Source organism: Pelophylax lessonae (genome assembly GCF_965119305.1).
Source record: "Pelophylax lessonae genome assembly, chromosome: 8".
NCBI classification, from domain to species: Eukaryota; Metazoa; Chordata; class Amphibia; order Anura; family Ranidae; genus Pelophylax; species Pelophylax lessonae.
The window spans coordinates 280,733,304-280,760,479 of record NC_138775.1 but is presented as its reverse complement, the minus strand read 5'-3'; the positions used below and the strand labels follow the sequence as shown (position 1 = coordinate 280,760,479).

The 27,176-nt window shown below is 41.6% G+C and overlaps 1 protein-coding gene across 3 annotated transcripts in view; it reads right to left on the bottom strand.

Annotated features, from left to right (window-relative positions):
- KANK4 (KN motif and ankyrin repeat domains 4) overlaps nucleotides 1-27,176 on the bottom strand; it is a 260,029-nt gene that overhangs the window by 57,250 nt on the left and 175,603 nt on the right. For all 3 annotated transcript variants that reach the window (XM_082265155.1, XM_082265156.1, XM_082265157.1), the window contains 2 exons: nucleotides 23,517-23,714; nucleotides 1,257-1,344 (listed from right to left, as the gene is read on the bottom strand). In XM_082265155.1, the coding sequence (XP_082121281.1) occupies nucleotides 1,257-1,344; nucleotides 23,517-23,714 (286 nt within the window). The remainder of the gene's footprint in view (nucleotides 1-1,256; nucleotides 1,345-23,516; nucleotides 23,715-27,176) is intronic.

The window sequence follows — 27,176 nt, the reverse complement described above, 5'->3', positions numbered from 1 at the left end:
TTGGTTCTCCCTCTGGCCAATCAGCGCGCTCACTGACGTACAGGTACATCATTTCATGCAATAGAGCCAACCTGCCGCAGTATATGTACTGCTAAAGGTCAGCAAGTGGTTAAAGTGGTTGTTTTGGTCCTGTCTGCTGCTTCCTTCCTCTGCTATCTGCACGAGTCACTTCTGACAAGTTTTCCTGACACCAAGAGAAAAATGGGGACAGAGGAGGGACTTCCAATTGATTCACAGCCTCAGCTCTGCTCTTGTGTGCTGTGTGAAAGGGGGCCCTTCCCTTGAATCAGCTCTCAGAGCTCTCCTTACTGAGCTCTGCAGAGTATAACTTCAGCTCTCTGCCCCCTTTTTTCTGACAGCTCAGACAAGCTTTCTAAATTCTGGACTTTGAACGGATGTAGAGAAGAAAAGACTGCAGATAAACTGGTACAACATATGTAGGAGGATTTGATTAATCTTGGTGTGCCACCTGAGGCGAGTCACTTCACTGGGTGTATGTCAGGGGTTACAACATATACACTATATTGTCAAAAGTATTGGGACACCTGCTTTTACACGCGCATGAACTTTAATGACATTTCAGTCTTAGTCCATAGGGTTGAGTTGGCCCACCCTTTGCAGCTATAACAGCTTCAACTCTTCTGGGAAGGCTGTCCACAAGGTTTAGGAGTGTGTCTATGGGAATGTTTGACCATTCTTCCAGAAGGGCATTTGTGAGGTCATGCGTTTAAAAAACACAGTACATTTAATTATGTATAACTGTATACAGTGCTGCAATTATCCATGGAACTCTATATGTTACTTGAGTTCAGCTTTAACAGAAGTCAGTTTTTCCACTGGCGCACACTCGGCAAAGCCAGGATCAAAATAACATAAAAACTATTTTTTTTTACTCTTTATCAATCTACTTTACAAAACTACAATCGTGATCATGTGCAAAATACAATTAACCAAAGCAACCCAATTTCTCTGCCCTGCAGCGACAGCGATCAGAGCTGAACTGTGAACCGTGTTTTCTGCACAGCTCTGTTATATTAGCCCTTCGGTATTTCTATCCTTCTGCAAGAGCAGGAAGTTTGATGCCTTATGAGATTAATTATACTACAAATTCTATTAACAAGCCTTTGTCTTTAGCCTGCAACACAAGCAGCGAACACAGCGCTTTTTAATTAAAAATCCAATCGTTACACAGTGCTGTGATCTCTAGCCGGGGGCGAGAGAAACCAACGCTAGGAGACTACATTGAGGATGCGTACCAGTTTGTTATCTGTGGTGGTCCTCAGTTCTGAAAGATGACTGTTCAGGATCTGACATTCATTGCGGAATGCATCACCCACCGAATGCCTATGAGAAGAGAAAAAACATACAAAGTGCCTTCAGTATGTGGATTGAAAAGGCCCATGAAACATACCGAATAACAGGCGCCAGCAAACTACGGAACGTGTACCCATGTGGTCCCCACAGTCATAGGCTGTAGATGACAGCTCACTAGGCTTCCAAATACAAAGCATGGCCTCAGGCCATCGACCTTCCTGATGACACTGACGTTCAAGGGACGGTTATCTTACCAGCAAGAAGTATCACTTCCGGTTACTCAACGCCAAATTCGAAAAAATGACAGCATTCAAAACAGCCAAACTTGACGTTTTGAATGCTTTTAAGTGGAGAGCGAGGGGTTTGGGGTCCTTTAGACTCCAGATCCCTCCACAAGAGTACCTGTAAAAAAAAAAAATAATAATAATAAAACATTTTTTTTTTTTTTAAAAGTCCGAAAATTTTGGGAGATATCGGCCGATACCCATATGCGATGACCAAAATATCTGTGTCGGGATCGACAATACAAAAATTATATCGGTCAATCACTAGTTTGAACTATAAATATTTTTTATCTTTCTGCTATAAAACATATCCAATACAAAAATCGAATTTCTTCATCAATTTAGGCCAATCTGTATTCTGCTACAAATTTTTGGTAAAAAAAAATCCTACTAGTTATAGTGTCTACAAACTAGGGGATATTTTTATTTATTTAGTAACGGCGGCGATCAGCGACTTATTGCGGCTTATAACATCAGGGGCGATGAAAGGGTTAACGGTGTGCCTAGATAGTGTTTGTGTATTGTGGGGGGAGGGCAGGTGCTTTTACTAGGGGAAGGCATTGCTCCATGTTCCATGTTGACAGGATCCATGCCTTCCCTACTGACAGAACAGCGATCTGCCTTGTTTACATAGGCGGATTACTGATCTGCCTCTGTGCTGAATGATCCACGGGTGGCAGTGGACATCGACCCACCGGTGGCAGTGGACATCGACCCACAGATCAACTGGCTGGCGGTGCACATGCACACATAGTTATATAGTTAGTCAGGTTGAAAAAAGTCCATCCGGTTCAATCATAAAAAAAAAAAAAAAGATACAGTATTGAAAACCCTATCATACGATCCCATATACACAATCCTATACCCGCTGTTGATCCAGAGGAAGGCGAAAATAAACCCCAGCAAAGCATGATCCAAATTGCTACAGCAGGGGAAAAAAATTCCTTCCTGATCCCCCGATGGAAAGAATCCAGGCCTTTTTTAAAGCAATCTAGTGAGCTGGCCAGAACCACCTCTGGAGGGAGTCTATTCCACATTTTCACAGCTCTTGTGGTGAAGAAACCTTTCCGTGTTTGCAGACGAAATCTGTTTTCCTCTAGATGTAAAGAGTGTCCCCTTGTCCTCTGTGTTGACCTTAAAGTGAACAACTCAAACCCAAGTTCACTATATGGACCCCTTATGTATTTATACATGGTGATCATATCCCCCCTTAATCTCCTCTTCTCAAGAGAGAATAAATTCAGTTCCTCTAATCTTTTCTCATAGCTGAGCTCCTCCATGCCTCTTATCAGTTTGGTTGCCCTTCTCTGCACTTTCTCCAGTTCCCCGATATCCTTTTTAAGAACTGGTGCCCAAAACTGAACTGCATATTCCAGATGAGCTCTTACTAATGATTTGTACACTCTCTATGGAGTCCATGCCTCTGTTAATACAAGAAAGGACTTTGCTTGCTTTGGAAACAGCAGCTTGGCATTTCATGCTATTATTAACCACTTTGCCACTGAGTACCGTAGTACTACTGCGGCAAAGTAGCTCGTTATCGTCTGACGACGTAGACCTACGTCGTCAGACACTCCCCCTTTTGGGCGGCGCTCGCGCGCCACCGGAGGCTCGCTCCCGCAGTATTCAGTCACAGCGGGAGTCGAGCCAGGGGAGGAGCAGCGGCAATCGTCGGGGATCTAGTGTGCAGAGCCGCCCGCCTGTGTAAACACAAGCGGGCGGATCTCCCAAGTGACAGGGAGTGACAGATCGGAGTGTTCAGCATAGCTGAACACTCCGATCTGTCCCTGGCTCACACAGTCACCTCCCCCCCCACACGTCAGTAAGCACCAGGCATACATTAACCCCTCCCTCTCCAATAAAATTAACCCCTTCCCTGCCAGTGTCATTTTTACAGTAACAGTGCACATATATAGCACTGATTACTGCAGTAATGTCACTGGTACCCCCCCAAAAAAATCGCAGATCGCCGCCATTACGCGTTAAAAAAAAACCACCAAAAATTACAGAAATTTTTCCCGTAGTTAGTAAACGCAATAACTTTTGCGCAAACCAATCAAAATACGCTTATTGTGAATTTTTTTACCAAACATATGTAGCAGAAAACAAATTGGCCAAAAATTTTAAAAAATTTCGATTTTTACATTTTTTTGGGGGGTATTTCATATAAAAAAAAATGTGAAAAATATTGTTGTTTTTTCAAAATTTACGCTCTTTTTTTGTTTATAGCGCAAAAAGTAAAAATCGCACAGGTGATCAAATACCACCAAAAGAAAGCTCTGTTTGTGGGAAAAAAAGGACGTAAATTTCATTTGGGTATGGCGTCGCACGACCGCGCAATTGTCAGTTAAAGTCGCACAGCGCCGAATCGCAAAAAGTGGCTCAGACGTAAGACAGCAAAATGCTCTAGTGGTAAAGTGGTTAAGCTTATGATCTACCAGAACACCCAGATCCTTCTCCGCTATGCATTCCCCCAGTTCTACTCCTCCTAGTATGTATGATGCATGCATATTCTTAGCCCCCAAGTGCATAACTTTACATTTATCAACATTAAACCTCATTTGGCACATAGTTGCCCAATGAAACAGTGCATTGAGGTCAGCTTGTAAGTTGGAGACATCCTGTAAAGAAGTTATTCTACTGCATAGCTTGGTGTCATCTGCAAAGACTGAAATGGTCATTTTAATCCCAGACCCGATATCATTTATAAAGATATAAAAAAGTAAGGGTCCCAACACTGAACCATGGGGTACACCACTGATAACCTTACACCATTCACAGTAAGAATCAGTAACCACTACTCTCTGAATTCTATCTTTTAGCCAATTTTCTATCCAATTACAAACCGATCTTTCCAAGCCTGTAGACTTTACCTTACACATTAGCTGTGTATGAGGAACTGTGTCAAACGCTTTTGCAAAATCCAAGTATACCACGTCCACAGCCACCCCTCTGTCCAAGGTTTTACTTACCTCCTTATAAAAAGAAATCAGGTTTGTTTGACAACTTCTGTCTCTCATGAATCCATGCTGTCTTTTGCTTAAAATATTTTTTTCCAGCAAGAACTCATCTATGTGATTTTTTATTAAACTCTCCAATATCTTCCCGACTATAGAAGTTAAACTAACAGGTCTATAGTTACTTGGCAAAGACTTTGATTCCTTTTTAAATATAGGCACCACATTGGCCCTACGCCAATCCAGTGGTATTATTCCAGTCCTTAACTAGGTATGTGATCATCAACTTCAGGGACAACATGTTTATTTTCTGGCTTATATATCCCACCCACTTTCAGATTTCATTGTAACAAGATAATCAATGGTATTTTCTTTGGGCTCCATTCACACTTGTATGACTTATACGACTCCAAAGTTGTGCCAACTCTGGAGTGCAACTTTGACGCATCTTTGGATAGGTGCAACTTGGGTACCACTTTGGCTCTGATCAGTGATAATGGACAACTGTTGCACAATTGTCGCATTGTATAACATTTAGGTACAATTTTCATGCAACTTTTGAGGGTTAACATTGAAGTCTATGGCCCTCAAGTTGGATAAAAATCGTAAGAAAGTAGTGCATGAACTACTTTGAAGTCGCTGCAACTTTCAGTCGCACATATATGAATAGTTATCATTGGAAAACATGGGGAAAGACTTGTCATGGGACTTTGATGTCCAAAGTTGCAGGACAAGTCACACAAGTGTGAATGGAGCCCAACCTGTCAGTAGTCATAATGTTATGGCTAATTTATATACAGTGAGTATATATATATATATATATATATATATATACACATAAAATTATATAGTTTATATACATACAGTGCCTTGCAAAAGTATTCATACCACTTGAAATTTGAAATGTATTTTATAGGGATTTTATATGATAGACCGACTCAAAGTGGCACATAATTGTAAAGTGGAAAGAAAATGATAAATGGTTTTCAATATTTTTTACAAATAAATATGTGAAAAGTGTGGCGTGCATTTGTATTCACATCCCTTTACTCTAATGCCCCACGAACTAAAACCTTAGTGGAACCAATTGCCTTCAGAAGTTACCTAATTAGTAAATAGAGTCCATCTGTGTGTAACTTAACTACAGTATAAATATAGCTGTTCTGTGAAGCCCTCGGAGGTTTGTTAGAGAACCTTAGTGAACAAACAGCATTATGAAGGCCAAGAAACACACCAGACAGGTCAGGGAGAATGTTGTGGAGAAGTTTAAAGCAGGGTTAGGTTATAAAAAAAAATATCCCAAATTTGGACATCTCACGGAGCACTGTTCAATCCATCATTCGAAAATGGAAAGATTATGGCACAACTGCAACCCTACCAAGACATGGCCGTCCACCTAAACTGACAGGCCGGGCAAGGAGAGCATTCATTAGGGATGATCGAACTTTTGAAAAGTTCGGTTCGACCAGAACACCCGAACTTCACGAAAGTTCGGCCCGGATTTCAGAACCCCATTGAAATCAATGGGACCCGAACTTCTGTAATCAAAAAACACAATTTTTAAGCCCTAAAACCCAATAAATGCCCCTAAAAAGTGCCTAGGGTTCTGGGTCATGCCCCATTAACTATTAATCACACAAAAAAAAGTTCTTAAAAATTGTCATTTTTGATAAAAAAGCCAATTATTGAAAAATTAAAAAAAAAAAAAAAGAGATTTTTTTGATTTTTAGTATCTGGGGGGTCTAAAAGGTGTGCATGTGAAGTTTCAGCTCTGTAGCATGTCCAGAACCATGAAAAAAAAAAAAGATAATTTTTCAGTAGAACAGGGATGTGGGTCGGGACCCTCCTTTAACTTTAACACCTATATGATCTTTTTTTCTGGTTCTGGACATGCTACAGAGCTGAAACTTCACAGGTACACCTTTTAGACCCCCCAGACACAAAATCACACAAAAAAAAGTTCTTAAAAATTGTCATTTTTGATAAAAAAGCCAATTATTGAAAAATTAAAAAAAAAAAAAGAGATTTTTTGATTTTTACTTTGGATTTAGTATCTGAGGGGTCTAAAAGGTGTACATGTGAAGTTTCAGGTCTGTAGCATGTCCAGAACCAGAAAAAAAAAAGATTGTTTGTATTAGAAAACTTTAAGCACAGGAATATGGCTTCTCTGCTGTAACACCTTGCCGGTTTAATAGAAGGCATTTTTTTGGGTTCTTTGCAGTCAGGAAAAACATCAGAACTTGTGCACAGTACCACTATACACAAGTTCAGATGTTTTGCCTGCCTCAAAAGAACCCCAAAAAATGCGCGTCAAAAAAAAAAAATGCCCAGGTGTGTTTTTGCTGGCATTTTTTGGGGAATTTTGGAGGCAGGCAAAACATCAGAACTTGTGCACAGTACTACTATACACAAGTTCAGATGTTTTTCCTGACTGCAAAGAACCCAAAAAAATGCCTTCTATTAAACCGGCAAGGTGTTACAGCAGAGAAGCCATATTCCTGTGCTTAAAGTTTTCTAATACAAACAATCTTTTTTTTCATGGTTCTGGACATGCTACAGAGCTGAAACTTCACATGTACACTTTTTAGACCCCCAGATACTAAATCCAAAGTAAAAATCAAAAAATCTCTTTTTTTTTTTTTTTAAATTTTTCAATAATTGGCTTTTTTATCAAAAATGACAATTTTTAAGAACTTTTTTTTGTGTGATTTTGTGTCTGGGGGGTCTAAAAGGTGTACCTGTGAAGTTTCAGCTCTGTAGCATGTCCAGAACCCCAAAAAAAGATCATATAAGTGTAAAAGAGGGGTCCCACCATCCCTGCTCTACTGAAAAATTATCTTTTTTCTGGTTCTGGACATGCTACAGAGCTGAAACTTCACAGGTACACTTTTTAGACCCCCCAGACACTAAATCCAAAAAAAGTCATGCCTGCCTCCAAAAATGCCCGATAAATGCAAGAAAAAGCGCCGTAGAGAAGCCGTATTCCTGTTCTAATAAAAATTATAAGAAAATGCTAATTTTTGGGGGGTTCTGGACATGCTACAGAGCTGAAACTTCACATGTACACTTTTTAGACCCCCCAGATACTAAATCCAAAGTAAAAATCAAAAAATCTCTTTTTTTTTTTTAATTTTTCAATAATTGGCTTTTTTATCAAAAATGAAAATTTTTAAGAACTTTTTTTTGTGTGATTTTGTGTCTGGGGGGTCTAAAAGGTGTACCTGTGAAGTTTCAGCTCTGTAGCATGTCCAGAACCATAAAAAAAAAGATCGTTTGTATTAGAAAACTTTAAGCACAGGAATATGGCTTCTCTGCTGTAACACCTTGCAGGTTTAATAGCAGGCATTTTTTTGGGTTCTTTGCAGTCAGGAAAAACATCTGAACTTGTGTATAGTGGTACTGTGCACAAGTTCTGATGTTTTGCCTGCCTCCAAAACCCCCCAAAAAATGCCAGCAAAAACACACCTGGGCATTTTTTTTTTTGACGCTAGCGTTTTTTTGGCATTTTTTGGGGTTCTTTTGAGGCAGGCAAAACATCTGAACATGTGTATAGGGGGTATATATAGGCATATATGTCTGAATATATACCCCTAGACATATATAGGTGTGATAGTAGCAGAAATATATTACTGTAAATGATTTCATTAGCGCAAGCATTTATTTCTGCTACTATCACACCTATATATGTCTAGGGGTATATATTCAGACATATATGTCTATATATTCCCCCTATACACATATTCAGATGTCATGTCTGACATCAAACATGTCCTCAAAAAAGCACTGGCAGTGGCAGCCCCTGCAGCATAAAAAATGCTTGCTGGTGAGAAGCCACATGCCTGTCCCGAAGCAACACAGAGAAAAGATCATTTCTCTATAGCGGTCACCCTGCTATGGAAGGGTTTTGTCATCCTGCCATAGCAGTCACTGTCAGTTAACCCTACACTACACTACGGTCCCCTGACACTTAACACTTTCCCTACAGAAACTAAATTTTTGAAGCTAACTTAAGTGTAAAGGAGCACTCTAACTACACTAGATATCCCTTTCCTCACACTAAAAATAGCTAAATGACACTTTTAAAGTAAAATTAACAGAACTGCTTCCACTCTCTTCCATGTCCAGTATAACAATGCTGGGAATATGGCGGGGGCGATCTTATATACTGGGGGGCGTATTCACTAATGATTGGTCTAGGGACCCCCTAGTCACTCCAATCACATTCCTAGCATTCTCCTGCCCCCTCAATTGGCTTTTGCTAATGGTTCTGGTCCAATCACGGGCTTTTAAAGCCCATTTCCTGAAGCATTGCATTTTGGGCGGTTCTGGTTGCCGAATTCCGAACTTTTTGGGCAAAAAGTTCTAAATTCGGCCGAACCTCGAACACCCAATGTTCGGGCCGAACCGATGGTGGACCCGAACCGTTCGATCATCCCTAGCATTCATCAGAGAAGTAGCCAAGAGAACCATGGAAACTCTGGAGGAGCTGCAGAGATCCACAGCTCAGGTGGGAGAATCTGTCCACAGGACAATTATTAGTCGTGCGCTCCACAAATCTGCCCTTTATGAAAGAGTAGCAAGAAGAAAGCCAATGTTGAAAGAAAGCCATAGGAAGTCCTGTTTGCAGTTTGGGAGAAGCCATGTGGGGGACACAGCAAACATGTGGAAGAAGGGGCTCTGGTCAGATGAGACCAAAATGTAACCTTTTGGCCTAAAAGCAGAACGCTATGTGTGGCAGAAAACTAACACTGCACATCACCCTGAACACACTATCCCCACCGGGAAACATGGTGGTGGCAGCATCATGTTGTGGGGATGCTTTTCTTCAGCAGGGACAGGCAAGCTGGTCAGAGTTGGTGGGAAGATAGAGGGAGCCATATACAGAGCAATCTTAGAAGAAAACCTGTTAGTCTGCAAAAGACTTAGGTCTGGGCGGATGTTCACCTTCCAGCAGGACAACAACCCTAAACATACAGCCAGGGCTACAGTGGAATGGTTTACATCAAAGCATATTCATGTGTTAGAATGGTTCAGTCAAAGTCCAGACCTAAATCCAATTGAGAATCTGTGGCAAGACTTGAAAATTGCTGTTCACAGATGCTCTCCATCCAATCTGACAGAGCTTCAGATATTTTGCAAAGAAGAATGGGCACAAATGTCCCTCTCTAGATGTGCAAAGCTGGTAGAGACATCCCCAAAAAGACTCGCAGCTGTAATTGCAGGGAAAGGTGGTTCTACAAAGTATTGACTCAGGGGGGTGAATACAAATGCAGCCACACTTTTCACATATTTATTTATAAAAAAAAAATGTGAAAACCATTTTTAATTTTCCTTACACTTCACAATTATGTGTCACGTTGTATTGGTCTATCACATAAAATCCCAATAAAATACATTTACGTTTTTGGTTGTAAAATGACAAAATGCAGAAAATTTCAAGGGGTATGAATACTTTTTCAAGGCGCTGTATATATGTTTTATTTATTTTTTTTCAATGTTCAACAGCTTCTGCAATATAGATTTGTTCTATGTGCAGTTCTGTTTTCTTAACACTGCATCCAAGCTGCATTAATGGAAAATTCCCTTCGGTGAAAGACCATTGGTATTTGAATTGTATCACTGACAGATTCCAAAACATAACTTAGTGGACCATAGCTGGCAGTCTTCCTCATTTCAAGGGAAAAAAGACAGAAAGCCCAGCTGGACTGGGCATTTGGTGCAAAGATCATTCCCATTCACTATTTGTACAGTAAGCAATCTGAGAAGGCTGGCCATATTTACAGTAACACACGATTGGAGCATACTAGCGTACTTTTTCCTTATTGAGTGCCATTTGTCATCAAAAATGACATTTCCCTTTCACTATAGGCTTTATTGCATGGGTCAGCTGCAATTACCATTTGGCATATCATGCTTTTAAATTCTGTGTACCTAAAATTATATACCTAAGGATTATTGTGTAGGTTTTTGTACTTCTTAAAATGCTGCTATGTGCTGTAGGTAACATTCAGGAAAGCTTGTGATTGAGGCATTTTTTGGAAAAAAAACAAAAACAAACAATCATTAATTAAAAAAAGTACCAATTCATCAAAAATAACCTTTTTATAAAAAGGTGCAGAAAAATAACAAAGATTACACATCTCCCTAGGATATTTTTGTATGGTAAATAAACATATTGATGTGAAAATGTTGCAAGACAACAAATGCAATCAAAAATAACGCATACATCTTAATGAAATTACCATAACACAATGCCTTCCTTATAGACATAGAATGATGTAATTGAATCCCAAGTAAAGGTTTTTTTCTCATTCCAAAAATAAAAATAATAAAATACTTTTTTGAGTATGTGTCACTGTTCCCAAAATACAGGGTTGAGAGACGTGACCTCCAGCTGTGAAGAACCTACAAATCTCCTGTCTTAGGGGCATCAAGTTGAGCAAGCAATCACAAAGCATTTGTCAAGCAGTCAGCTTTCAGTTTTGTAACTCCGTACAGCCAGCCTGATTTACAAACCTCTGTCCAGGCAGGCAGATGGCATACTTATTTTCTGGTTTAGCAATTCAAATTCTTATGCCGTTTCTCTGCTTCTTGGTGTCTTGCTATGGCTAGTTTAGTGATCTTTATAGCATAAACAGGGAATAACTTTTTTAAGACCATGTATTGTTTGGAAGCTAAGATTCCCTGCTTATAGGCTAATGAACCTGTTGGACTGGTTCATGAGCTCAGGGCAGGAAGTGATGCTACAGGAAGGATGGAGGGGGGAAAGAGGACTTGAACAAGCCATGTGCTGAGGAACAAACAAAATGGCAGTTCTGGAAGACTTTGGAGAGGGAACAGTCTTTGGAGATCCTAGTTAAAATGAAGAAGACTCCATTAACTATTTAATGTATGCCTATCACATACATTGTACATGCTTATTTGCTAGGAAGGATAGGTAGCTTGTGCATGGTGTAGGCATATTTTGTGATGCTTTGTATGCTGTGAATTGTTTTTCCTACAAGTACATTTTTATTTAGTAAATTAAATTAATATAGACTACAAAGGTTTTTTCATGCTTCCTTGGTCTACCTGGAAGTAACCTTAAAGGAGAAGTACAGCTAAAGCTTGTTTGACTGTACTTCTCCTGTGGATTATATATATATACTCTTATATTGTTACGATAATGCTGTTTGAATCTCAATGTGCGTTGTTAATCACTTGTATTCTCCCCTTGTAAAAGTAGAAATGTGTCAGCCCCGTGTCAAGAATGGAAATACATATTATGCCCACTGGTGACTGGTTTTCTTTAGACTGTGTATTTATCTGCTTGCCTGGAGTTTAACTTGAAGATTTGAGATGCATAGAAGCACAGAAGGAAACACAGTCTACCTGCTCAGCATTCCTATTAAGGTTTGTATTCAGCACTCCCAGACTTAAAGCAGACGGGAGCTCCACCAGCTTCAACAAAGCTGTTTAAAGCTTGTTAAATGCTAAATAAAATGAATGCCCTTTATAGAAGCATTTACTGGCTCAAGCACTGTTCTTATGGTTAAAGCCCAACTTCAGCTATTTTTTTTTTTTTTATGTCCCCCCCCCCCCCTGTTTAAAAAAAAAAAAAATGCATCGCAGGCTGAAAAACTCACCTACTATACAACAGTATACCCCAAATATGTAGACACCAAATGGTACATACATGTACAGTGGATAAAAAAAGTCTACACACCCCTATTAAAATGTCAGGTTCCCTTGATGTAAAATAAATGAGACAAAGATAAATAAATTCAGAACTTTTTCCACCTTTAATGTGACCTACAAACTGTACAACTCAGTTGAAACACAAACTGAAATCTTTTGGGGGGTGGGGAGGGGGGAATAAAAAACTAAAATAATGTGGTTGCATAACTGTGCACACCCTGTTATAACTGCGGGTGTAGCTGTGTTCAGAATTAAGATAACTGTGGATGTAGCTGTGTTCAGAATTAAGTAACCACATTCTAACTCATGTTAAATAGGAATCAGTACACACCTGCCATCATTTAAAGTGCCTCTGATTAGCCCCAAATAAAGTTCAGCTGTTCTAGTAGGTCTTTCCTGACATTTTCTTAGTGGCACCCTACAGCAAAAGCCATGGTCCGCAAAGAGCCTCCAAAGCATCAGAGGGATCTCATTGTTAAAAGGTATCAGTCAGGAAAAGGGTACAAAAGAATTTCCAAGGCATTAGATATACCATGGAACACAGTGAACACAGTCATCATCGAGTGGAGAAAATATGACACAACAGTGACATCCCTCCAAAATTGATGAAAAGACAAGAAGAATACTGGTCAGGGAGGCTGCCAAGAGGCCTACAGCGACATTAAAGAAGCTGCAGAAAATCTGGAAAGTACTGGCTGTGTGGCACATGTGACAACAATCTCCTGTATTCTTCATATGTCTGGGCTATGGGGGGAGAGTGGCAAGACGGAAGCCTTTTCTTACCACGAAAAACATCCAAGCCCGGCTACATTTTGCAAAAACAAAAATGAAGTCCCCAAAAGCATGTGGAAAAATGTGTTCTGGTTTGAGGAAACCAAGGTTGAATGCAAAAACAACACTGCACATTACCAAAAGAACACCATACCCACAGTGAAGCATGGTGATGGCAGCATCATACTTTGGGGCAGTTTTTCTTCAGCTGGAACAGTTAGTCAAGGCAGAGGGAATTTTGAACAGTTCCAAATCCCAAAATCAAAGAAAAATTTACGCTCACATCAAAAGATAAAAAGCAGCAACTAAAGTGCAAGACAAACACAATACAAACCAAAATACCGAAGAAAGTTACGCCGTGTAATATGACACAAAATTTATAAAATAATTCATCATTTTTTAAATAAATGTCCATAAAGTAAAAATTAAAACACAATAGAGAAAAAGTCCATATCAACGTGTGAAAAAAAAAAAAAAAAACCACCAGTGATAATGTCCAAACATAAAAAATTTAGGCCACAATGCAACTGTGCAATTCTTCTGTGATGAAAGACCCTTCACCGCATAAAGTGATTCCTTCACCAAAAATAGAAAGCCTCTTACCAGAAAAACGTGACCATCAAGGTCGTCAACATTTGTGGAATAACCAGTCCAGGGCCTCTGGGGTAAGAAGTATCGTGTAATATGGATCCAAAAGGATTATGGAAATCATGTCCATCTCCGCATCCACCTTTACTTGCTACGATTAATATTACTCCCCATGAAAGAGATAATAATCCTCAATAGTGTAAACTGTATCAATTTTATTAAAGGATAAAGAAATGCACTTACTGCAATCCAGAAAAAACACATAAAATATAAAGCTGGCCGGCTAATCCAACACCGCCCGTCCTTTCGGATATCACACGGTGACGTCAGCACATCGTGATCTGACGTGTTTCGTCACAGATGACGTCATCCTGGGGTATGGGCGGCATGCTGACTGCAATTTAAACCATACATGGTAACATGGTAAGCAAGCCTCGGTTTGAACCTCCAGCCAACGCTCCCAATGCAGCCATATTGAATCCGTTGATATGGACTTTTTTTCTATCGTGTTTTAATTTTCAGTTTATGGACATTTATTTAAAAAATGATGAATTATTTTATCAATTTTTGTCATATTACACAGCGCAACTTTCTTTGGTATTTTAGTTCCAAATACCAGTCAATATTGGCACAAAACCTTCAGGCTTCTGCTAGAAAGCTGAACATAAAGAGGAACTTCATCTTTCAGCATGACAACGACCCAAAGCATACATCCAAATCAACAAAGGAATGGCTTAACCAGAAGAAGAATAAAATTTTGGAATGGCCCAGCCAGAGCCCAGACTGGAATCCGATTGAAAATCAGTGGGGTGATCTGAGGAGGGCTGTGCACTGGAGATGACATCGCAATCTGACAGATTTGGAGTGTTTTTCCAAGAAGAGTGGGCAAATTTTGTCAAGTCAAGGTGTGCCACGCTGATAGACTCCTACCCAACAAGACTGAGTGCTGTAATAAAAGCAAAAGGTACTTCAACAAAGTAATAGTTTAAGGGTGTGCACACTTATGCAATCATATTATTTTATTTATTTTTTTTTTTTTTTACTTCCCTCCACCTAAAAGATTTCAGTATGTTGTTCAATGTATAGGTCACAACAAAGGTGGAAAAAGTTCTGAAATGATTTATCTTTGTCTCATTTTTTTTACATCACAGAAACCTGACATTTTAACAAGGGTGTGTAGACTTTTTATAGCCACTGTACACATAAAAATATTGTTCACTGAAAAAAAAAAAGTAGTTTAAAGTAATAATAAAGCCTAATTTTTTTAAAATAAATTAAAATAAAAAACATATTATACTTACATGCTCTGTGTAATGGTTTTGCATAGAACGGCCCCAGTCCTCCTCTTCTGGGGTCCCCCTTTAAGGCTCCTCCACTTCAGCAAGTGCCCCCGTGGAATGCTGCTTTATTCATTACCGAGCCGCCCTGTTTGCATCTATTGACACAAAGCGGGTGGCTCGGCCTTGCCCATCGCTCACTAGGCAAAGTATTTGATCGACAGCAGAGGGAGCCAATGGCTCCCACTGCTATCAATCTGCCCAGGGAGGAGGGAGACAGTGGTGAGAGCGGCTGCTCTCATGCACATCACTGAATCGGACTCAGGTAAGAATAAGGAGGGGGGGGGAGATGCTGCAGCACAGAACGTTTTTCACCTTAAGGCATTAGGGTGAAAAACCTTACGGCTTTAGGACCACTTTAAGCCCAATTCCAGGTCATTTTTTAATTTGGATAAAGTAAGGGAGGATTATAACCCCTGTCAGATTTTTTTCACCATCCATGTCCCATTTTGTAGAATTTCTTCCACTTCCTGTAGACAATTGACAACAAAGAGAGAGCCGCTCAGGTGTTAGTTCAAAGGGTGGTGCTGGTCAGATCCGCCGTCCAAGCTATGAAGAATCCAAAAAAGTAGACCGCACTCGGGAAAGTAAGATGAAAACAATCAAAACTCCTTTATTCTTCTTCGGTGTAGCAGACAGACAGTACAATGCACATAACAGACGTGCCCGGTTAATTAACAGATTGCTGTTAATTGCCGTGCCCGGTTTTCATCTTACTTTCCCGAGTGCGGTCTACTTTTTTGGATTCTTCCACTTCCTGTCCCATAGCCAAACAGGAAGTGAGAGGAAATCCCTGCAAATTAAGGGAATTCCTTGGGGACCCCCCAGGTCACCAGAACTAGTGTCCCCGTTGGATGAGATTTCCCCTCTATTACTTTTTTGGGGACAACCCAAAATGTGGGGTTTTCTTTTTCTTTCACTTTCAATGATAATAGTAAACAGGACTAGTAGAGAGGGGTAAAACGCCATAATGGGTACGCAAACAGCAATAAAAACTGACAGTTCTAATCCCTATCCACTTTATCTAAAACAAATAAAAAAAGTTTTGCCTTTAGTTATAGTTTAAATCTGGAGCTGTACCCCGCAGTATTTCTGTGCCACAAGTTGTCCTCAGTCTTCCAGGCTGAATGACACCCAGCATCACTCAACCCAGGAGAATGAGGGCATACTGTGAGTGCAGGGTAGAATGAGGACATACTGTGAGTGCAGGGTAGAATGAGGGCATACTGTGAGTGCCGGGTAGAATGAGGACATACTGTGAGTGCAGGGTAGAATGAGGGCATACTGTGAGTGCAGGGTAGAATGAGGACATACTGTGAGTGCAGGGTAGAATGAGGACATACTGTGAGTGCAGGGTAGAATGAGGACATACTGTGAGGGCAGGGTAGAATGAGGACATACTGTGAGTGCAGGGTAGAATGAGGGCATACTGTGAGTGCAGGGTAGAATGAGGACATACTGTGAGTGCAGGGTAGAATGAGGGCATACTGTGAGTGCAGGGTAGAATGAGGACATACTGTGAGTGCAGGGTAGAATGAGGACATACTGTGAGTGCAGGGTAGAATGAGGACATACTGTGAGGGCAGGGTAACATGGACCTGGGTATCACCACAGTGTCCTTCATTCACATTGTAATGATGCAGAAGGAAGCACTGACATCACATCACATATAAAACAAAATAAAACATAAGATACAGAAGAGGGCCTACAAGGATGGGGGAAGGGGGGTGTGTGTAAGAGACTGGGAGGGAATGCCAGGCTCTGGAGTGGGGCTTTAAAGTAGTTGTAAGCCTCAGACATGAAGTGCACCGGCACTTTTAAGAGTCACATGAAAAGACTTTTGTTCATTGCACATTTGCACTATCTCGTATCAGCACTATTGTAGCACGGACTTTATGAATTTTATGCATGATTGGTTTGTAGGACATCATTGCTTTTCCCTGCACTTTATATTTTTTTTAAAAATGTTTTTTCACGTTGGAATTTTTTAGAGCATATTGGGCTGGTTTTTATTCACTTTTTTACTTTTATAAATTGTATTATCTATTTATTGAGCAATCAATAATAGCACATTGCACTTTATATTTTTTGGAAGGAATAGGTATATGTATGGTGATATCTTACTGTTGATTCATTCATTGCACCTTAAAACCAATTACCTATGGATGGTACACATAATTTGTTTTGAGACTTATCTATTGTCACATTAGCACCACGCAATATAATTTTTTTTTTCAATATAGGGGTAGCGCAGTTTTACCTACCTGCATGAAGTATAAAAGAAGCATATCCCTCTATAGTGTGTACTTGTCTTAATCCAGAGCACTAAGTGTCATTTCTGCCTGCTGCCTCCTTCCTCTGCTATCTGCATGAGTCACTTCTGATATGTTTTCCTGACACCAGGAGAAAAAAAAAAGGTGACAGGGCAGGGAGCTCTTGCTGATTGACAGCCTCAGCTTTTTTTTTTCTGACAGCTCAGACAAGTGTTATAAATCCCACACACTGAACGGATGTAGAGAAGAGAAGGCAGCAGATAGACCGGTACAACTTATGTAGGAGGATTTGTTTCATCTCTGTGTATCACCTGAGGCCAGTCACCTCTCTTGGTATATGTAAGGGTTTACAACCACTATAAGGCATCTTGCACACTGCAGCTTGAAAAAGCTCAGTATTATATTATAGTTTTTTTTTTTTTACTGAGCTAAAATAAAGCCCATTAATTGTAATGTGCCTGTGCACACAGGCGCGTATACAAGCGCCGTCCATTGTTAAGTAAAAACAAAATAGTAAAATCTGCATTTTTGGTCATTTACACCGCATGTGTGCAAACATGCGCGATTGCGCACAAATGTGTGCAAATGGCTATTTACATAATGTGCAGAAAAAGAATGTTACATAGTTACATAGTAGTTGAGGTTGAATAAAGACAATAGTCCATCCAGTTCAACCAATGTGAGAATAAGTTTCTGCGCATTTGCGTAAAAAATGCACGCATGTACAAACGCATTTGAGCGAAAATACGCACAAATATATATTAAAAAAAAAAAAAACGGATGAAAACTTAGATGCTCAAACAGGAGTATCAAATGGGCCTTAGGCTTTAGCTATATTTCAAAGAGAACACAATTCTATACACACATGCTCCCTGACTGATAAATGATTTTCAGCATATCTAACATGATTTTGGAAACATTTGACGATGATGTAGTCAAGTAAATAAATTATTTTCAAGGGCGTCTATCCCCGCTTTGGTTTATGAAAAAGATTACATCTGGAAAAGATTATGCAAGGCAGAAAATTTGAAATAAATACTGAAAATGTCACTTAATGGCTTTACAAGAAGAACGAGACATCTTCTGAAACCCGAAGACAAAGGAGAGTTCCATTCAGAAGAGATTCTGGAGCCGAACCCAATTCTGAAACTCTAAAATATTTGCTGAACAGTCAAGTCTTCAGCAGCGGGGGGTAAGAGCAATGTGATCTGCATATCATTCCTAAGCCCCGGTGCATTTTTGGGTGAATGCTGATTGGAGGGCTGTGCCATGAGAACATTTATACAAACAAAATCTAAATGCTAGACCGTCAGTCTTCAGGGTTTAGGGAAATTAACTGTTGAGCAACTTTTGGAGTATCACAGATGTTTCAGAAGGCCTGATCACAATTTCCTCCACGGCTCCAGAGACAGCAAATGTTAAAACAAATACCCGGAGTCACATTGCTACTGCAGTTATGTGGGCGGGATTTACCATTAGGCCAGTGCCTATAGGTGTGTAGCACTACTCCCTTGGGAGCTGCTGGTTGCGGATTCCCCTGGGTTACCCATAGCAACAACATCACGGTTTAGCATTTTCAAAGTGCTTGGCTCAGTCAAGAAACAGTCCAGGGGTTTTGTTTTTTTTGTAGTTTTATTTGAGAACTTGGATAGGAGAAGGGATGAGTGGGTTACTCCAACTTGAATGAACTATGCACAATTTGCTGGGATGTCTAGATATAACTGAGTGCGGCAAGGCCGCTGCTTCACCTTGTCACTAGCAGTGAAGAATTTAATGAACTTGTATTGCTCTGTGAATCGCTCTTCAGGGCCCAACTAGGCACCCCCTTTATCCCTATTCTTCAGGGTTCTACACGGCTACCCCTTTACTGTACTTCTCTCTGTGTGACCTAGCTCCTTGATCCCCTGACTTCACTGGAGTGGTCCTCTTCCTGGGCTGACCCTTTGGCAAGTCCCTTAATACTCACGGACACTGTTTTTCCCGAGAGACTCTGCCAGCAACTCCACCGTCAACTACACTGGATCCTCTGCAGCTCAGCTCCACACCTGGTTCACTAGGCTGACCGCCTAAGACCACCTTCCTCATACACAGCAGGAGGAGAGACCAGCCGTCTGCCTCCTCCTGGGACTCTGCTTCTCGCCAAAGATGCCTTGTCACATGTCCCCCCGGCTTTTATGAGCAATCCCAGGATGCATTGCAAGAATGCCCTCCCACTGGGACTCCCACAAAAGCCAATGTGTCACTGGCTGGGTTTCCTCCACTGTCCAACAAACTCCCTCATTGGATACAGTGGGGACACTCCCTCAGACCTACTGAATCACACCTGGAGACATGCAACAGGCAACCTAATAGATCAGGCTCCCCTGATAAGCAGAAGGAGCAATGGATGCTTTTTACTACCACCTACCTAGGAGGGTGCTACAGGTGAAAAATGCAATGCGGCAGATTTTCCATATACAGATATTGACTACATTTTTTTTTCTTCTCTACAGAAGCAGAAATGTCTACAAACAGTGCCTTGAAAAAGTATTCACACCCCTTGAAATTTTCAACATTTTGTAAAGTTACAACAAAAAACGTAAATGTATTTTATTGGGATTTTATGTGATAGACCAACACAAAGTGGCACATAATTGTGAAGTGGAAGGAAAATTATAAATGTTTTTCAAAACTCTTTACGAATAGATATGTAAAAAGTGTGGCATGCATTTGTATTCACCCCCCCGAGTCAATACTTTGTAGAACCGCCTTTCCCTGCAATTACAGCTGCAAGTCTTTTTGGGGATGTCTCTACCAGCTTTACACATCTAGAGAGGGACATTTTTGCCCATTCTTCTTTGCACAATAGCTCAAGCTCTGTCAGACTGGATGGAGAGCGTCTGTGAACAGCAATTTTCAAGTCTTGCCACAGATTCTAAATTGGATTTAGGTCAGGAATTTGATTGGGCCATTCTAACACATGAATATGCTTTTATGTAAACCATTCCATTGTAGATGTGGCTGTATGTTTCGGATTGTTGTCCTGCTGTAAGTTGAACCTCCGCCCCAGTCTCAAGTCTTTTGCAGACTCTAACAGGTTTTCTTCTAAGATTGCCCTGTATTTGATTCCATCCATCTTCTTATCAACTTCGACCAGCTTCCCTGTCCTTCTGAAGAAAAGCATCCCTACAACATGATGCTGCCACCACCATGCTTCACGGTGGGGATGGTGTGTTCAGGGTGATGTGCAGTGTTCGTTTTCCGCTACACATTAGCATTTGCTTTTAGACCAAAAAGTTAAATTTTGGTCTCATCTGACCAGATCACCTTCTTCCACATGTTTGCTGTGTCCCCCACATGGCTTCTCCCAAACTGCAAAATAGACTTTCTATGGCTTTCTTTCAACAAAGACTTTCTTCTTGCCACTCTTCCATAAAGGGCAGATTTGTGGAGTGCACGACTAATAGTTGTCCGGTGGACAGATTCTCCAACCTGAGCTGTGGATCTCTACATCTCCTCCAGAGTTCCCATGGGCCACTTGGCTGCTTCTCTGACGAATGCTCTCCTTACGGGCCTGTCGGTTTAGGTGGACGGCCATGTCTTGGTAGGTTTTCAGTTCCATTTTCGGATGATGGATTGAACAGCGCTCTATGAGATGTTCAAAGCTTGGGATATTTTTTTACAACCTAACCGTGCTTTAAACTTCTCCACAACTTTATCCCTGACCAGTCTAGTGTGTTCCTTGGTCTTCATAATGCTGTTTGTTCACTAAGGTTCTCTAACAAACCTCTGAGGGCTTTACAGAACAGCTATATTTATACTGAGATAAAATTACACACAGGTGAACCCTATTTACTAATTAGGCGATTTCTGAAGGCAATTGGTTCCACTAGTGTAAACACATTTGCAGAGAGAGGGAGTATACCCCCTGGGACTGCCTATGGGTGCAGACAGAATTTTTTTTGCCTTCGGGCACAGCTGATCACAGACGGGGTAAAGGGCCAATGACAGCAGCCCTTTATCACATGATCAGCTCTGTCCAATCACAGCTGATCAAGATGTAAACACATTTGCCAGTTTTCGGCATTCCATTCCTTACACTGTCACAGGGAGAGGTAAACGGCAAGTGTGAAAGGGGATATCAGCACTGATCATCAGTGTCCCCTATCAGTGCCCATCCGTGCTGCCTCATCAGTGTCCCCTATCAGTGCCCATCCGTGCTGCCTCATCAGTGTCGCCTATGAGTGCCCATCCGTGCTGCCTCATCAGTGCACATCAGTGAAGAAGAAAAATTACCTTTTTTTTTTTTTTTTACTAGAAATGACGGAGATCTGCGATTTTTAGTGGGACTGTGACATTGCGGTGGACAGATCGGACCCCTAACTGACATTTCTGATATTTTTGGGGGGACCAGTGACATTACTACAGTAATCAGTACTAAAAATATGCACTGTTACTGTAATAATGACACTGACAGGGAATGGGTTAACACCAGGGGCGATCAAAGAGTTAAGTGTATGCCTAGGGGAGTGTTTTCTAACTGTGAGGGGGATGGGCTTGTGAAATCAATATAGAGACCTGTGATCCTAAATAGGAGGATCACAGGCGCTCTGTGCTGATTCCTGAGAGTTCTCTCTCCACGGGGAGCGATCGCCGGTGCCCGGCAGCAACCGCAGCCGCCGGCCCCATAAATCAGCTCCCCTGCCGGCTAGTGGCGGCATGCATGCGCCCCCAGGAGCGCTCCCGCGAACCGCCATACAAGTACAGCGGTTCGCACAGCCTAGCCAGCCTGCTGCAATATATCTGCGGCGGGCAGTTGGCAAGTGGTTAAAAAGATAAATTATGGGGAAATGAGCATGTATGTACTTTGATTTTGGGGTTTTTTGCTCTTATTTTGCTGAAACAGTAAATAAGAACAGATTATAAAACCACGGGTTAGGAGGTCTAAAGGACAAAGAAAACTTAGGCTGGGCATACATAATACAATTCTCTTTAGATTTACCAAAAGCATATAAAATGAGATCAAATCTAAACCCTTTGTACGCACCTAAAACCAAACACACAATTTATATGCAATCAGTCAAACCCTTGCACTATATAGTTGAAAGTAAATCTACAGGATATTGAATAGGAAAATTGTATAATGTATGGCCATCTTAACTTAGTACAAGGATACAATAGCAAAGCCACCAGAGGTGGACAGGCTGAGGCCTGAATGAGGAAGTGTCTCTTATCAGGACCTATGGCCCAAGATATTATATATGTGTAGCACCCTCCATCTGCTTATTAGGGGAGCCTGATCAGTAGTTTTTTTCCTGTTACATGTGTCCATGTGTGATTCACTTGGTCTGAGGGAGTGTCCCCACTGTATCCAATAGGGGAGCCTGTTGGACAGTGGAGGAAACCCGGCCAGTGACACACAGACTTTTGTGGCTGTCCCAGTGGGAAGGCACAAGAGTGGTGCATCCTGGGATGGGCTATAAAAGCCAGGGGCACATGTGACAGGGTGGTCTTTGTGCAGGAAGCCAGGTCCTTGGAGGAGGGTGACGTTGGTCTCTCCTCCTGTCAGAAAGGAAGGTGGCCACAGGCAGTCGGCCTAGTGAACAGGAGTGTGGTGCTGAGCCAGGAGGTCCAGGATACTGACAGTGGAGCTGAAGGCAGAGCGTCCCAGGGAAAAACTGTGTCTGTGAGTACCGGGAAGCTTGCCAGGGGTCTGCCCAGGAAGGGGACCACTCCAGTGGAGAGTCAGTGGACAGGGGCTAGCACACACCGCAAGTAGAAAAAGGGGGTGCCAAGGTAGGACACTGAAGGTTCAACACAACAGGATCACATTTACTATCTTCACTGCAGTGTCAAGGTGAAGCAGCGGCCTACACAGTTAGTGTCCTCAGCATTTGTGCATAGTTCAAGTTGGAGTATCCCACTCATCCCTTCTCCCATCCAAGTTCCAAAATAAAACACAAAAACCAAATCCCCTGGACCAGGGGTCTTCAAACTATGGCCCTCCAGTTGTTCAGGAACTACAATTCACATCATGCCTAGTCATGTCTGTGCATGTTAGAGTTTTCCAATGCCTCATGGGATGTGCAGTTCGGCAACAGCTGGAGGGCCGTAGTTTGAGGATCCCTGCCCTGGACTGTTCATTGTCTGAGCCAAGCCTTAAAGTGATAGATTTTATGGACTGTTGCTATGGGTAACCCAGGGGAATCCACACTCAGCAGCTCCCTAGGGGGCATTGCAACATATGCATCAGCCGGGGCCTTGTCGGAAGCACCCCAGCATCAACCCCATCATTACCTGAAGGCTTCACACTACAACCCTTACTATAGATTGTACCTTCTCTGCTGTTGGGTCTCTAATCCTGCTGGCTCTGGGGATTCCTGTAATTCTTTCTCTGCGTCTCCCGTTTCTGCAATAACTAGATTGTCTATCTTGTTATTTTCAGCATCTTGTGTTGATATTTCAGCCTTCTCATTATTGCCATCTCCGTATTCCTCTGAGGAGCTGGAGTCCTCACTCGACGTTGTTTCATAGCTAAAGGCAACATAGCAGATTAAAAGTCAAAGTACAACTAGAAAAAAAAAAAAAGACAAAAAACACACAACTCCTGTCTTCATATGAGCGATGTCTGCATCCGCTGTATACTTTAATTTATAAATTGTGACACATTTGCACCAGTTTTGCTGTAAAAGTGGTGAAAATTAAAATGTAAAATTAAATAAAGAATTTGATCAAAGAAAATGTACAACAAATTAGAAAACTCTATTAACACATGTAAGTATTCTGCAAGAACAGCTTTCTTTTTGTATCATGGCATAATAAACAATAATTATTAAATAAAATCCTTCTTTTAGACGCAATGCGTCCCCTTTAAAACTAATTTTTGGCCATGATGTAGATCAGTAATTACATAATGTAAAAGTCTGCCAGTGTCCAGATTAATGTTACATTGTCTGACTAAATGGGTGCGGACATCCTGGATAATTATCTCCAGTATCCCAAAATGGACCAGTGTCCAGAGCTTCCTTCTTCTCGCAGCTTTCTGATGTTAAAGTGATTGTATTTAAAAACAGATTATGAACCTTTACAAACATGTCATACCTACTTGCTCTGTGCAATGGTTTTGCACAGAGTGGCCCCCGAGCCTTCTCTTCTGGGGTCCCACGCTGGCACTGTCCACTCCTCCTCTTTTCCGTCTGCCCCCTAGCAAAGTGCTTTTTATGGGGGCAGACGTGCGGGTTCAATCCTTGGCCTGTGTGCATCTTTAGACACACATAGCGTAGTTCGGCCACCCGCTTCCTCCTCATAGGCTTTGACTGAGAGCAGCAGTGGGAGAAGAGAGTGGAGAGGGCAGAGGAGCTGTTATAGACGAGCACAGCACTCGATCAAGTTCAGGCTCAGGTAAGTGTTTAAGGAGGAGGGGGGTGGGGGGAGAGAGTATATCTAAAGAAAAAACTGTTTTTGTTTATTTTAGATGGAAGTGAGAAGAAATCCACATTTTTTACAGGAATAGAGGGTAAATCTTCCATTGGGGACTGGTGACAACTGTCTGAGACAGCCTTTCTCAACGTTTCCAACACAGAGAGGAACCCTTGAAATAACCTTCTGGTCTCAGGGAATCCCTGCTAAAAATGTATGTATCTTCAACCTCTGATACATTAGTGCAGTGATGGCGAACCTTGGCACCCCAGATGTTTTGGAACTACATTCCCCATGACGCTCATGCATTCTGCAGTGTAGTTGAGCATCATGGGAAACATAGTTCCAAAACATCTGGGGTGCCAAGGTTCGCCATCACTGCATTAGTGTGATGGTCAGTGGAAAGAACGCCCTGTACACTTATAGTCATTGGGAAGCATTATCCCTTTACGGATAGCTAAAAAGATCAATGGTGTCAGTGGGAAGTTATCTGAGCGGCAGAACTTGCTCGTTGCTCAAGGAACCCCCAGCAACCTCTGGAGGGAAACCTTGGGTTCCATGGAACCCTGGTTGAGAAACCCTGCTCCAAGAGGAGATTTACCAGACGTTTAATTGATTCCTTTCAATTCCTGTTGCGTCTACTGGTTGGAAAGTGAAGAACAATCTCTTAAATGAGAAGCAGATGGTATAAAAAAGAGATTGTAACTATTTCCCACTCTATTCAAAACTAAAAATGGCTTTTCATATTCTAAGAGAATCTGCTACTTTGTTCATTCAGGGAAAAGCGAGAGGTTCACTTGACAGGCCATGCCCCCAATGGATGATACTCACCTCGGCTGATCTCCCCTGTTGGCTCTGTCCATCTGTTGGAGCTCTGGGTCTGATCCCTGTGCAAGCTCCATGTGGGTCTATGTAGTAGCTTACACAGTGCTAATGACCTTTTTTCTCCCACCATATACCAAAGGATTGGCCACTCAGGCGTGAACACTACATCCCAGAGGGTAAGGGGAGGAGATATCTTGCTTCCCCCTTTGCCATAGCTGTACGGGTCGTTTCCAAAGGCTCTAAACAGCAAATGCAGCTGTGGAGGAGCTTGGTGAAGGTATCACTGTGGTGGTGGCCTGTCAAGAAGACATGTCACTTTCTCTGACAAAGGAACAGATCTGTTTCATAAAACGATATTAAGCGCTGGGTAGTTTTAACGAAAATCATTGTGGGGGCAGTAATAGAGGAGAAAGGTAGGAGAGTAAAGCCCCGTACACACGCGTCGAAAATTGGCAGGGAATTTTCGGCCAACGTCCGATCTGCCGATTTTCGGCTTGTTAGTATGATGCTTCCGACAACCAACTCCGACTTTTCGGGCGAAAAAAATCTGGTGTGCAGGCTATAAAATTTTTGTTGGCCGATTTTCGTGCAGTCAGTACAGATTTCGACAGGGAAAAATCTGATGAGAAAGTCTGGGCATGCTCAGTGAAGAAAAAACACAAAGAAAACAAACCAACACATGACATAACTTCGGAATTAGAATTTTGTAGGCCGAGAAAATTTGTGTGCAGTCTAGGCACATTCCAACCAACAAAACACAACTTGGACAAAAGTCGGACGATCAGTCGGCCGATAATCATTGCATGTGTGCATATGTACGAGGCTTTAGAACATGGGTGTCCAACCTTTTGGCTTCTCTGGGCCACATTGAGTGTAGAGAAATTTTTTTGGGCCGCATATAAAATATATACTATAGTTAAGGTATATAAGTAATAAAACACTGCCGCGCCCTTCCCGCGCTGCCGCCCCCCCCAGCACTAATTTAACACAACTAGAGAATGATCCCTTCGGAGGCAGCCTCTGCCTACAGTTAGTTGGAAGCCGCTGTGGCCGTGCCCCCGACCCAACTTCCTTCTTCCCCATCAAAAAAAAATAAAATTGTCAGGGGGCCGTGGGCCACATTGCCTGGGGCTCTGGGCCGCATGCGGCCCCTGGGCCGCAGGTTGGACATGCCTGCTTTAGAACCAGGCCACACAGGTTTTGTATGGGAAGCAGTTGCAGGCCCCAGCTCCAAGGCAAGTCTCCATGTTAGGAGACATGGGCCTAACAAAGCAACTGGCCTCTGAAGTAAACATCCTTTAAATATTATAGATCAACTTGTTGCAAATACATTCACAAAATGTCTTCAGATGTTTCAGATAGATTACCAACTAGAGTCACAGAATCCATAATGCCCACCATTTATCATGATTAGTTAAAAGTACAGAACACAGCAAGAGCTCAGGATTTAATTAGTTCAGGAGGGCCAGCTCATTAGTAGAACACTCTGGACAATATCTCAAAGTCCTTCAAGCTGGAGGTTATAAATCACATCATCAGAAAAGCTGGTTGAAGTTAAAAAAAAAAAACAACTAATCTTTGTAGAATTAACAAAACCAAAAACTATAGAGTACTGTATCTGTATGCAACACAAAAATCATACCTATGCGTGGGTACATTTTGTGAAAAATTACAGCTTTAACTACTTCTCCCTGGAAACGATTTATTTTCCTACATTAGAGATGTAGGTAAATACCGAATTGTGTGGATTCA